The following is a 13597-nucleotide window of genomic DNA, read 5'->3' on the forward strand; positions in this document are numbered from 1 at the left end:
CTTTTCATTAAGGCATTAGGGGTGCCTCAGCCAGCTTCCCAGGCATGCACTTCCCAGCAATACTGCCCAGTCAGGGAGCCCAGCAAACAACTGTCCTCACGACAGGGCCCTTGGAGGAGAACTCGTCAGCACGTGGTCCAGGCCCCAGGGCGTCCCTGGCACAACCTACAATCCCAGGAGGAAAGAGCACACTCTGGGAAGCCGTCTTCCCTCAGCTGTCTCAGGCTTTGTGACACAGAGCTGGTGGGAAGGCGCAAGTCCTCAGATTGGCAGAACACTCTCCCCAAAGAACGCAGGGCAGGGAGGACAAGAGAAACCTAGGAGAATTAGGCCCGGGTCTCCTCGACTCCATCAGCTGAGTTCCTGGAAGGAAGCCCCGGGCCGCCCCAGCCTGACAGGAAGTGGGCAGAGGCCCCCCCAGTCACTTGCAGCTCTCGGTGCCCCCGCTCTCAGGTGACCTCTTCTCCCACATACTAACTGTGGCCTTTGAAGTACTCCAGCACCTCCGGACGGCTCTCCTCTGCCTGCGACCCTCCTCCTCTTCCTCCTTCCCCTTCGGCAAGTCACTATTTTAAGTTTGATGCTACGAGGTCTTGGTACCCACTCAGGCCACTCTGGAGTGAGACTTCAGGGTGTGACTACACTACCCTAAGATGAGGGAAGGGGCTTACACCCAAGGTGGGAAAAATGCCTGATCATATCCCTTCTTGTTTTGTTTAGAAAAATGTCTCTGAAGCTACTAAGTGGCACTGACCTAACTGTTTTTTAAGAAGGCTTGGGAAGTAATTGCATGCTGCTCCTCCCCCAACAGATGGTGGTGGTGGTATAGTCACTAAGTCGTGTCCGACTCTGTGACCCCATGGACTGTAGCCTGCCAAGCTCCTCTGTCCATGGGGATTCTCCAGGCAGGAATACTGGAGTGAGTTGCCATTTCCTTCTCCAGGGGATCTTTCCACCCACGGATCGAACCCTGGCCTCCTGCATTGCAGGCAGATTCTTTAGCAGAGGGAAACCCCAAATCCTGCAGGGGGCTCCTGCCCTTCTCTTGCCCCTGAAACAGAGCCCCAGCTCACCAGTTTCTGCACCAGAAAGAAGTCCTTCTTGTAGATGGCAATGCCCTTGTTGAACAGCTTCCTCTCAGCCATCTTCCACTGGTCGGAGCCTGCTGGGCAAGGAGGGAGCTGAGGTAGGAGGGCAGGGTGGGCCTGGGAGCACTGCAGGGGGCTGTTCTGAGCAGCGGGAAAGCGTGAGGTCGTCCACCCACCGTCTCTACAGGCACTCAGAGCTGGCTGCACTTACTAGCCATGCTGCTTAGCCTCTGAGCCTCACTTTCCCCACTTGTGAAAGTGTGAAATGGGATCTAATAATAGAAGCCACCTCACAGCCAGTCTGTGGTGCAGACTGAGTAAAACCATGCATGCAGAAGCTTCTAGGTGCTCTGCCTGGCACAGACGGGAGGCACCACCAGACGGGCTCGATACCAGCGGCTACTACTGGTTTTGCCACTTGGTTAATGTCCTTCTGAAAGCACAGTGCCCAGTATAGGACAAGGCAGTCCCCAGGCTCCTGCTCCTGATACGCACACCTCTTGGGCTCTTTTCCCCGAATGGGCTCCCACAAGCTCGAGCCCTTCTCCCTCCCCCTGTAGGGCAGAGAGAGAGCCACTCCAGCTCTGGGGTTCCCTCACACTGGATCTTGGCTTATCTGCCCCCCCACCTCTCCACCCCCACCCCACCCCGGGTTGTGACTCCACACTGAGCCCCACTGATGCTGGAGGCCCCCAGCCCACCCCACCAGCCCACCTGTGTAGTGATAAGTTGCCAGCGGGTGATTATGGGGCCGCAGAGGCTTCTTCAGTAGCAGCTTATTCAGCGTTTCCTGAAAGGGAAGTGAGGAAAAGGTCAGGGCCCTGACAGGTTCTCAGTGGCCAAAATCCACGACTCTGAGTAGGGTGATTACTTAACTCTTAACTGCGGAGGTCTGGCAAGAGGGCAAGGTCACTGGGGTTGGGCTACTTGGGGTGTCTCAAAAGAGAATACCTGGTCCCCAGGGGAGGCAGTCACAGATAGAGAAGGTCCTCAGTGGACAGCCCTGTCTGAGGGGTGGGGGACCCACTACCCAGAGACTGGAGTGGACACTGCACAGTGAAGTCTCGAGTCCAGAACCAGGGCTCCCTCAGGCCGACCCCCTACCACCCCGACCTTGGTCAGACCCTCCCGCCTGCTTCTGATCAGCTCGCGGACAGGCTGGCTCCTGGACCAGAGACACGGCTCCCTGCCAGCCTCCCCAAGGGGCCCTCCTCCACCGGAGCGCAGGGTCTCACCAGGATGTCTCCCCTGGACTCGTGCAGACAGTGCAGGGCCAGCTCCTGGTTGGTGCCGGCTCCAGGGAAAATGCTGGAGCAGGCAGCTGTCAGCAGGTCTTCCACTGGGAGACGGAGGAGAGAAAAGCACTTGTAGGGCTGAGCAGGGCTGGGTTGGGTTGGGGCCTACCCCACCCATGGCCCAACAGCAGGCCCTTGCGTGCTGGCTCGTGCCTGCTCACCTTGCCTCTGCTTCTCCCGGCTGCTCTCCAGGACCTCCCATGGCTGCCACACCAAGTCAGCCTTGTGGGGGTCTGCAGCGGCCAGGGCACGGTCCCTCATTGAGGGGATTTCCGCTTGGAACCGGGAGCCCACATTGATCCGTCTGCAGGGGTGGAAAGGACAGGGAGTGAGGTCTCCCTGTGTGGGGAGGGAGAACCCGACTTTCTCCCTGGGGAATGGCAGGGGGTGGGGGGTAGGGAGTGGCTGAGCACGGCAAGGCTTCAGCTGGGTGTGAGGAAATCCAGCTTCTGTGAGGACAGCCTAGCAAGCAGCACCTGGTGCTGCCGGAAAGGCAAGGCCCAGAAGCTGCCAAGAGGAGAAGCTCCAGGTTTACAGCCAAGGAAAGAGCTGCTTGGACGGCCCTTGTGATTTTCTTCGGAGGCAAATTCAAACTGGGCTGGTCCCTTTGCCTTCCCTGTGACTTCCACACAGAGGCTGGGGTGGGGGTGGGGGTTCAGTGAAGACCCTCAGCACACAGAACCCTCCTTTTCCTTGAGGGCCTGCCTGCGTGCACTGGGCCCCAGCTGGCCACCCTCGCCCCCTGGGCCAGAGGCTGGGCTGCACTTACGGCTCGATGCTCACTGGGGTGGCCTCTCCCATCACAGAGAGGACAGGCGGGGTGACTTCGGCGCTATCTATGGGACAAAAGGTAGGTTAGGAGACAGCACCCTCCTCCCTTGAACACGGCCACCCTCCCCAACCGGGGGTGGCTGCTCTGTATGCACAGGAGCCACAGCACTGACTCAGAGGTTCACGCTGGGCAGTCAGGCACCCTGAGTCCTGGCTCTGCAGCCTGCAACTGTGACAACTAGCTGTGACTTTTACCAAATACGTGGGTCCCTCCCTGTTCACACCTGCTACAAGGGGCTATTACTACCTATCTCCCTAAGATGATGTCAGGGTTCAATGAAATCATGCACAAAGCCCAGCCCTCAATCAATACTAGCTACTGTTATTACTACTACTACCAGTCACATTACTAGAGCTACCCCGGGAGCTCCCACACCACAGCATCAAGTCCAACGTTCAACTACGGTTGCTCTAGTACAAGAGGCAGACACTTCCGCTACAGGAGCGAGGCAGTGAAGGAGCCCGCTGTTTCGTAATTATCTCTTCACTTCCTGGCCAGGTTCTCTGCCTCAGTTTCTCCGAGCTAATCTTAATGCCCTATGAGATCAAGACACTCCCCCTTGGCTCCACAAACAAAATCTGCTGACTCCTCTCTGCAACCTGAGAGGAAATCTCAACTCCTCAGCTCAAGCGTCCAAGGCGGTTCCCCTGCCAACACTGCCTCCAGCCACAGCCTTGCCTGGACCGTCCATCCCTCGTGGCCCCTCGCACTCCCTGCACGTTCCACCTCCAGGCCTTTGCATCTCTCCTTTCATCAGCCCAGTGCGCCCTCCCCACCCGCTTCCTAGTTCAAGTTCAGCTCTAGCCCCACCCTCTCTTCAGTAAATGCTTTCCTCACCACCAGGGCTAGCAGCCTCTGCAGGCTCCCAAGCTTAAGGTCCGCTTCACTCACTGACCGCTGACTCCCACCCTGCCTGGACGCTTGCTTCCCTGTCTCCCAGGCCTCCACGTCAACTCCCCAGTGACCCAGCACTCTCTCTGGAACACACCACAGCGTCCCCCATGTTACTTGGTGCCCTCACAGGATCCGCTTCAGGCTTTACATATAAGTGCAAGAAAAATACTCATGGATGGACAGGACCTCTTCTCTGTCGCCAAGCTGGTCTCTACAGTGACTTTCTTCTTGCACCACCCAGGCAGGGAGAGAAGCTTCCAAGCTTCCAGTTAAAAGTGGAAGAGCCAAAGGCGCATCAGCTCAGGAGCGAGTCATTTCTCACCCAGACACCAGGGGGCACCAGAGAGCCATGTCATGATGAGGTCAGGGTCAGAGGTTAATGCAGTGACTCACCCCTGTCCTATCTCTGGATAGGTTTACTTTTTCTTAATCCTGTCACCCTGATAGGATTATCCCCTTTTTCCAGGGGAAATGTTGTGGAGTGGACAACATTTTTTTTAGCAGTTCACCACCCAGGCCAGCCAAAATGTCTGCTCTGGGCCAAAATGAGTGTTGAAGAGACCCGGGAGACAGAATCTGCCACATAATATTAAGAACGAATGTGACACATCAGAGACGATGTGAAGTGCTTTACGTGTCTTAATGCATCTGAACCTCACCACAACCCTCTGAGGCAAGCTATTAGGCTGAACCATAGGAAACTGCTGTTTGTGATTCTAAAAATAGCTGAATACATATTGGCATTTCGTCATTAACGAAATACTACAAACATCCTCACTTAAATGCAGAAGAAATTGAGACCCAGGGAGTTTAAATGCCTTCCACAGGGGATGTAACAGTAAATGGTGGAACTGGAGTTTAAGCCCACCCCTACGTGTACTTGCACCAGGACAACCTCCTCTCAGGAGACAGAGAGCAGAGCCCCTTTCCCCACAGCATGCTGGCTCAGTCCCCAGCAGCCCTAAGCCCGAGTCTTCCCTGTCCACTGCCCTCCTCCCCTCCACACTGCCTTCCCCCGACAGCTCCCAGGGGTGGGGTTGGCGGGGTGTCACTCACTAGACCGGAGCAGGGTGCGATGGGCACTCTTTGGCGTGATGGGAGGAGGGGCTGGGATGCTGCTGGTCGACATGATGGCATTGAAATAGAGTCCAGAGCCTTCCCGCACGGGGCTGAGGATGGGGGGTGGTGTGTAGGGGGGCAGCTCAAAGCTCCGCTCGGACGGGTGGTCGGCGAGGCGGACAGGAGAGCGCAGGTGGCTCTGGTAGGGGGTGATGTTGGAGTAGACGGGAGGGGCGATGAAAGTGCCCGCCTTGGTGGGGATGATCAGAGGCTCAGGTCTTGGCCGCTGCTTTGGTTTCCTCACTGAAGGCTCCCCCTCCAACTTAACGTTCATGTCCTCAGGCTGGAGAAGAAAACAGAACCAAGATGGCTCAGCGTCCCGCATCCTGGGAACACTGACGTCTTGACCACTGCTTGCCAGTCTCACCTCCGGAACTCAGTCTGCCTACCACACCTTCGTGGGTGGGCAAGGCAAGCCAGAGACAGGGAGCAGGGGTCAGCACGCTGTCTGTCAAGGGCTAAATAGTAAATACTTTAGGCTTTGTGGGCCACATACACACATTCGTCGATGCACAGTCTTCAGTCTTCTCCCGACCCCACCCCTACCCCTGCTCTTTTTAAATAATCCTTTGAAAAGCGTAAAAACCAGTCTTAGGGCTGGATTTAGCGCATAGGCCACAGTTGCCAACACCTGTCGTGAAGTATGCTACAGGGCAGGGAACTACTGTGGTTAAGGGCCCAGGCACTGAGACTGGATCACTTGAACTGGGAGCTACTTCCTTTCCTTACCGCTTAAAGTTACTTAACTCTGTGCATTCTTGTTTTTAACATGGGGATAACAAATACCTACCGCTAAGAGGACTAAATGAACCAATACACCGGGATCACTGAGAACAGCACCTGGTACATAGTAGCTAATCAGTACTGGCTGCTATCACTACTTAAACCCCAAGCTCTACATTAGATGGAGGCCTGTATCATGTGCCAAGACCCAAGCTGGGCATGTGCCCACATAGTAAACAGGAGAGCCCTGTCCTTGAAGAACTTTGATTCTCATAGTCTTAGTCCTACAATCACAGGCTAGCCTACTTGTGCTGTCAAAAGTTAGCCCTCCTGGCTTACACTTCTGCCTGTTTGGTATCCCTCGTGGGCCTCCACACAGAATAGAGGGCAGGGATGTACAAGAATACAGGCCTCTCTTCCCTGCATCCCTACCCTCTCAAGAGAGAATGAAGTCCGACAGGAGTGAGCAAGTGACCTCAATCACCTCCCTGGGTGCACAGGTGAGACTGGCCACACTGACTAAGTGGGCCCAGGAACCACAGGCTTTCTGCCCCTTCCATCGGAGGGCCCTGACTCCTCATGAGGTCTTGGCCTTGTTTTTCAGCCATTTGCACCCTCTCTGCTGTTCCACAGACTAGGAAGAAATGACACTGTTCCTTTCCCCCCTACTTAGGGGCACAATATGATTGCACAGAAAGAAAAAAAAATGCAGTAGAGCCCAAAGCCCCCAAACTTGCTAGACAAGAAATCCAACAAAAACTCATTTAGCAGTAATGTTTTGTGATTTTATAAGGAAAATGGATTTAAACTATTCTATTAATTATCTGACTGCATTTTTCATATTGATTTTTTCAGTGTGATAATGATATTGTGGAAGGAAGGGAAGAAAGAAACAAAATGAAAGAATTCTTATGTATAATATGATGTACTTCAGATACAAAAACAAAGTATTTATGGTTAGAATAATGTGATGTTTGGGATTTCCTTAAAAAAAAAGAATTCCAGTGGCAGGAAGAAGTGGAAGTACAAATGAAAGAAGACTGGTTGCATTTTGAAAAATGTAGAAGAGGGTGATGGGTAGATATTAGGATTCATTATACCACTCTAATTTTTGCACATGACCCAAAATGTCCATAACACAAAGATAAAGAGAGACAGACAGAGAGACCTCCCCAAAAGCCTGGTGTAGAGAGAGTCCTCAGGCAGGATATAAGAGATCCAAATTCCAGGGCTAACCCTGCCACTACTTGGCTGTACGATCTTAGGTAAGCCCCTGGCCTTTTTGGGACCCATTTCCTTTTCTACAAAATGGGCATGTTGAACAGTGTAGTTGCTTAGGCTCTGTCCTGCCATCCTCAGGACAAGCTGCGCAGGCCTCCAGCCTCCACCACAAGCTTTCCCCTAACCAGAGAACAAGATTCCAGAGAGCAGAGACTATGCTGCTCATGAAAATCTTGGAGCTCTCTTTTGTGTTACAGACACTAGGCATGCAGGCCAACTCTCCAGCTGAGAATGACTAAAAAATCCAGATTCAGTACAAAGCCACATTTCTGTGGGTATCAAGAGAGCGAAGGAATTGGCAAAGAATTAAAGTGTCAAGGTCCAGGGAAAAGAGGAAAGCGAAAATGGTGAGTCCAGCATTTGGAATTGTGTTTTCCCGAGAGATAGATGCTGTTATGGAAGAGACAACTTAGAGGCTGAAAAACTGAGCAGAGCTTTTAATAAATTCAAGGATCCATCAGAATAAAAACGAGTTTAGAGCTTGCCAAAGAAGGAGAACTTGGTAAACCTGTAGGCTTTCAGCTTGGGACTCCAAAGGGCAATATCCTTGGAATAAAAGCGAATCAGAAATAGACTAGTTCTCAAATGGAATAATGCCTAGCTTCAAATTATCTGATTATGTTAAAGTAATCCAAGATTGCTTGTGCTCTTCGCTACCTGTCAGATGCAAAGACAGATCCTCTCCAGGAGAGGAGAACATCATCCAGAGTCTTTAACTATCTCAACAACTTTTCATATATAATGTCTGACATTCAATTAAAAATAACCAGATATACAAGAGAGCAAGACGGGATTTAAAAATAAGAAATAGTAGATAATAGACACAGATCCACAGGGATCTCATTAATGGAGCTATCAGATATAAACTTTACAAAAACTATGCTTGGGAATTCCCTGGTGGTTCAGTGGCTAGGACTCAGTGCTTTCACTGTTGGGGCCCAGGTCAATCTCTGGTCAAGGAACTAAGATCCCACAAGCCACGAAGTGCACCTCCCCCCCCCCAAAAAAAAGAGGAGAAAAGAAATACATGCGTAAGTTATGCAACAGACTAAAAGGCATGGTTGAGAGTCTCATCAAAGAACTAAAAGCTCTAAAAATGAACCAAATGAAAATTCAATAACTGAAAAATAACTGAAAACAAGAGTATAATGAATGGGCTTAACAACATATTATCCAGATCTAAAGAGAGAACGGGTGGACTGAAACATAGGTCAGACTAAGGAAAAAAAATTACAGGAAACTGAATGACAGACAAAATATGGGATACAATGAAAAATTCTAACAAAATATGTAACTGAAGTCCCATAGGAGAGGAGACAGAAAATGGAGCAGAAGAAATATTCAAGAAGCACTCTAAACAGGATAAATACAAAGAGAATAATATTTAGGTATTACAGCAAAACTGCTGAAAACCAATGACCAAAAAAAAAATCTTAAAGCAACAGGGATAAAAATATACTTTACATTCAAAGGAGCAACAATAAGGGTTATAATGACTTCTCAATACTGTAACTATAATAGAAGCCTGAAAACAATGGAATGACATCTCTAAAATGCCAAAAAAAAAACAAAAAAAACACACCAAAAACCTACCAACACAGACTTCTCTACCCAGCAAAGTTATTTTTAAAAAATGAACATGAAATAAAAACATTTTCAGAAAATCAAAGACTAGTAAGATTTATTACTAACAGACTCACACTAAAGGAAATACTAAGGGATGTTCTTCGAACAGCATATAAATGATCTGAGATGGAAACTTGGAGATACAAGAAATAAAAAAACAACAAAACAATCTACATATATGAATAAATCTAAAATAAACAACTGAACAAAACAGTAATGTTATAATGTCCTGATAATGTTAAAATATATACAGAAATGAAAATTCATGTCAATAATTCTACGAGTTAGGGATTAGGGGAAAATGGAGTTAAAAGGATTATAAGAACTCTGCATTCTCCAAGAAGAGGTAAAGCACTAACTTACATTAGATTTCAATAAGCCAAGAATGCATTCTCTAGGAAACAAAGAATTAAGCTCTAATGTCATAAGGCATTCACTGTGTAATAAGTGAACCTCTCTCCAATGCATCTAGAATGGTACTAGCTATGTAATATCCTCCAGATAATTGAGAAAATGGTCACTCAAATCCCTTTCTGTAGGGCTTAGTTCTCTCATAGAACTCCAGGTTAAAAAAAGGCTCCTAACGGTAATCACTAAAGGAGTAATACATCAAGTATATAACTAATAAATTAATAAAGAGGGGAAATGGAATAACAAACTCAATCCAAAGGAAAACAAAAAAGAGGCAGGGGTGGTGGGGGAGGGGGGAATGCTGGAGAAAGAAAAGGTACCTGGCAGATTTAAACCGAAGTTTAGCAGTAATTACATTAAATGTAAACCATATCAATGCTCTAACAAAAAGGCAAAGATTGTCAGAACAGATAATAACAAATCTTAATTACATGCCACTTGAAAGATACACCTTAAGTAGAATGATATGGAAAGGCCGACAGTAAAAAGATAGAAAAAAGTACAGATCCCATCCTCCCACCCACACTAACCAAAAGAAAGTGAAGTGCCTGACAAAGCAAACTTCAAAAGGCAAAAAAACTACTAAAGATAAAACATTTCATGATAGTTTCTATGCCAATTCTAAATGAGCATGCAACAAACACTGCATCAAAATGCATAAAACAAATACTGACAGAACTAAGAAACAGACAAAACCTCAATCTTAGCGGGCGGGAGGTTGCAACACACACGTTTGTACTGAGAGAACAAGTAAACATTTCTAGGTCCCAGCGCTCAGCACAGGGCCTGACCCATATAAGAGGCCCAATCGAAATTTGTTGACCTAAAATAAGAGAGACTCACACACCCTGGATTTTCCTAACAGTCCACGTTTCAAGTATAAAAGTGTTTCTTTGTCCTCTGTAAGTGCCATTTTTCCAACAGTTCCGTTCAGAAAATATAAATAATATCCCCACGGGGGCTTGAATCCCTCCTATACTGCCACAGTCTGCTTTTTCCCATATAATGTCACTACTAAGGCACCAGGAGCACTCAAGGTACGGCGCTGTTTGCACGGGGCGCCTCTCATACCTGAGCTGGGGCATCAGTCCCAGGGATACGGGTGGACCGCCGGCGGGTGACAATGACTGACGGCTTGTGCTCAGCGGGGTTCTGCTCGGGACCCTTTCCATCCTCATCAACACCTCCAGCTTGGGCTGCCTCAGTTGGGTCCACTGCTCGCACAGGCACAGACACTGGGATGATGAGGGGCACCATCCCGCTGTCCTCTCGTGCTCGCTTGGCTAAGGAAGGCTCAGAAAACTCCACCCCACACTTGGTAGTTGAAGCCAACACACTTTTCCTCTTCTCCTCAGAGCCATTGGCATCCTGGAGAAGGGAACCGAGAGGAAATGAAAACGCAGATGGTTAGCAGGTAAGTCCTGATCTGCTGGTCCGGGACCCCTAGTCCCATAGGACTCAGGCTCAAACACCTAGGATGGTTCCCAATGGTCCATGGCAACGTGGCCCTTCCCTGACCACCTTTCCCCCACCATATTCCCAAATATTCTCCATAACCTCCCTTTTGCCAGGTTCTCCCATCTTGACCTGAAGCATGAGTCCCCAGATGGCCATCTCAGGCCACAAATGGCTCACAGACATATTTTGTTTGGCCTAGACAGTGAGTGGCATGTGAAATAGCATCTACATACTCAAAACACATCTCTGCAAAATAAAGTAAGCAAGGAACCTGTGGCAAAGTAAGGGTGGTCTTCGTTCTCTATCTCCCCACTGACAGCTGGCTGAAGTCAATTCTACAGCCTCCTATACAAAGGTCTGGCTATACAGATTTTGCGGATTGAGATCTCTTGTGAAAGAAGGGGCAAACACTGGCTTTGGAGTCAGATTCTAGCTTCTATCGTACCTTTATGACCCTGGGAAATCCCAGCTGGGCTTTAGTTTCTTTAGCAATAAAATGGGGTAAATGCCAGCATCCCAGGATTCCTCCAATAAGGTTTGATGAGAAACTACTGGTGATCAGGGATAAGAAACTCCAAGTACAACACAGGTGCTCAAATTCTATTCATTCTTCTTCCCTGTTTAGACTGTCTTTCTTTCAAATCAACTTTCTTGCAAGATAATTAACATGCAACAAATTGCACCTATTTTTAATTATAGTTTGATGCAGTTTGACAAGTATAACCCCCTGTGTAACCATGACCACATTCTTGTCTTTTAGCATACTGGATCTGGAAATGGTTTCACCTCCCCCTACTTCCAACCCTGCAAGACCCAAATGAAGAAGGAAACCCACCGCAAGGGGCACTGCATTGCCCTGCCTGCAAGCCTGCACGTGAATAAAACCCGTCTTCCCGTCAGGTGTGGATACACCTACATATCCATAGGTGAACTTTTGCGGGAAGTTCAAAACTCTCTGAAATAGATGGGTTCTTTCATTTCCTTCAATGAAGGGAGAAAACTGCCCTTGTGGACCTGGAGTCCCTTGCTCTTCCCTGGCTCTAGACACGGCTCACCTTGCCCTCTGCCGGGTCTGCCCCCAGCCCCAGCCACTCACCTTTGTGTTCTGCAGCGAGGCCAGCTCCACTGCCTTCTGGGCCAGGGTCAGCAAATTGGCCTCCTGGGATGCCCGGCGCCTCCGTCGGGTGCTCTGGATCACCCCACTCCGTAGCACCTGCCCACAGTCCCCTGTGCCCACTGCCCGCATGCCCTCCTCACCACCCATGGCGGGAGCCTCCCGCTCCCGACCATTGGGTGCCAGTCTCTCCCCGTCGGACAGCAACTGCGACTCCCTCAGCTCCAGTGGGAACCCCAGAGCTTCGGGATGGGGCTGCCCCAGCGGGCCGGGTGGTGGCTGCTGTGGTGCCCAGTGATGTAGGAACAGGTTGCTGGCAGGCTCCTGCCCGGGCTGGGTGCCGGCCCCATCCAGGGCGGTGGAAGGCAAGACGCCCTCCTTAGAGAGGCGGCGGGAACGGCGGGGGAAGGCGATCTGGGCCTGAGGTAGCACAGGCTGCGGGGCCGACTCCTGCAGGAGGGCCTTGCGCAGTTCTGGGTTCATGTCAGGGTTGGGGGGGAAGGAGTAGGGTGCCATGCTGTGGTGGGCCAGGTGGGACTGCCCCAGTGGCCCGGCCGGCTGCAGGCCAAAGTCCTGGGGCTGCTGAGAGGGTGGTGGCTGCTGCATGGAGTAGAAGTTCTCAAAGAGCTGCATCTGGGGCAGGGCCGCCTGCTGCTGCTGCTGCTGCTGCTGCGGTGGCTGCTGCTTCTGGGGCGGGAAGGCCGCGACGGGGTTGGGGGGCGGTGGGCCCTGCTGGAAGACCTGCCGGTTCACCTGGTGGCCAAACGCCAAATGGAAGGACTCCAGGGGCAGCGTCTGGTTTGGGGGCTTCTTGGCCACGTGGAAAGAGTTAAGGGGCGCCTGAGGCCGCCCCACCTCCAGCTGCACCTTGGGCGGCACCATGGGCCGCACAGCGTTTCCGTAGTGGTCCAGTTGCGGCCCCCCTCCCTTCTCTCGCTTCAGAGGCTCTGGGTGGTTGTAGTAGGTAGAGACCCCCATGCCAGGATGAGAGCTCCCCTTGGGTCCGCTGTAGAGGGGCAGGCTGTGGCGGTTCCACGTCGAGTGGGGTGGAGGCTGGCCCGGCTGCTGCTGCCAGCCACTGTCGCTGACACCCCCGCCCCTTCCCCGCTCCGGGCCCCGCCCTGGAGCCATCACGGAGTTGGGCCACTTGACCGAGCCCACCTGCTGGGACAGCATGGTCCGCTCAGACCCGTACACCACAGAGTTGAGTAGGGCCAGGCTGTTGGAAGGGGGCAGTTCCACCGGCTGGGAGTGGGGAGCAGCCCCTGCTGGACCCTCGTGAGCAAAGTAAGGCTCCTCCTTCACTCTGGACTGCGGAGGGGCCGGGGGCTGCTGGGGGGCTTGCAGGGGCTGAGGCTGCTCCTTGGGAGCTGGTTCTTGGTCCCCAAAGAGGCAACGCTTCCGCTTGTTCTGAGACTTGGGCTGGGCCTGGAGGTTCATGGTGTGGCCAGCAGGGGCCCCGGCAGTGAGACCTACTTCACCAGTCGCCCATCCCCTGGGGGATGGTCCTGCTGGAAGCCCGGCCCTAATCCAGCAGCCAGAGGGAGGACCAGCGGAAATGCTGGATGATGCGGTCAGGCACAAGGAGAAAGAACGGCGGGCTCCTCCTTCCTTTCTGCCGAGAGGCTCTCGGGCTCCTCTACTTGCCCCGGGTCATGATGCTCCGCAGGGCCCTGGAGCCTGCAGACAGAAAGAAGAACAGCAACAGTGTCAGCCGCAGCCTCCCAAGGATGCCCCCAGAGGTCAGTATGCGTGT

At 51.4% G+C, this 13597-nt stretch overlaps 1 protein-coding gene across 5 annotated transcripts in view; it reads right to left on the minus strand.

Annotated features, from left to right (window-relative positions):
- MIDEAS (mitotic deacetylase associated SANT domain protein) overlaps positions 1-13597 on the minus strand; it is a 68452-nt gene that overhangs the window by 8392 nt on the left and 46463 nt on the right. For all 5 annotated transcript variants that reach the window (XM_027972005.2, XM_027972001.2, XM_027972002.3 and 2 more), the window contains exons 2-9: positions 11824-13521; positions 10341-10637; positions 5166-5511; positions 3153-3219; positions 2545-2687; positions 2324-2427; positions 1803-1878; positions 1074-1162 (exon numbers count right to left, since the gene is read on the minus strand). In XM_027972005.2, coding sequence (XP_027827806.1) covers positions 1074-1162; positions 1803-1878; positions 2324-2427; positions 2545-2687; positions 3153-3219; positions 5166-5511; positions 10341-10637; positions 11824-13281 — 2580 coding nt within the window. In that variant the 5' untranslated portion in view covers positions 13282-13521. The remainder of the gene's footprint in view (positions 1-1073; positions 1163-1802; positions 1879-2323; positions 2428-2544; positions 2688-3152; positions 3220-5165; positions 5512-10340; positions 10638-11823; positions 13522-13597) is intronic.

The sequence above is a fragment of the Ovis aries genome, chromosome 7, assembly GCF_016772045.2.
Source record: "Ovis aries strain OAR_USU_Benz2616 breed Rambouillet chromosome 7, ARS-UI_Ramb_v3.0, whole genome shotgun sequence".
In the NCBI taxonomy this organism is placed as follows: domain Eukaryota; kingdom Metazoa; phylum Chordata; class Mammalia; order Artiodactyla; family Bovidae; genus Ovis; species Ovis aries.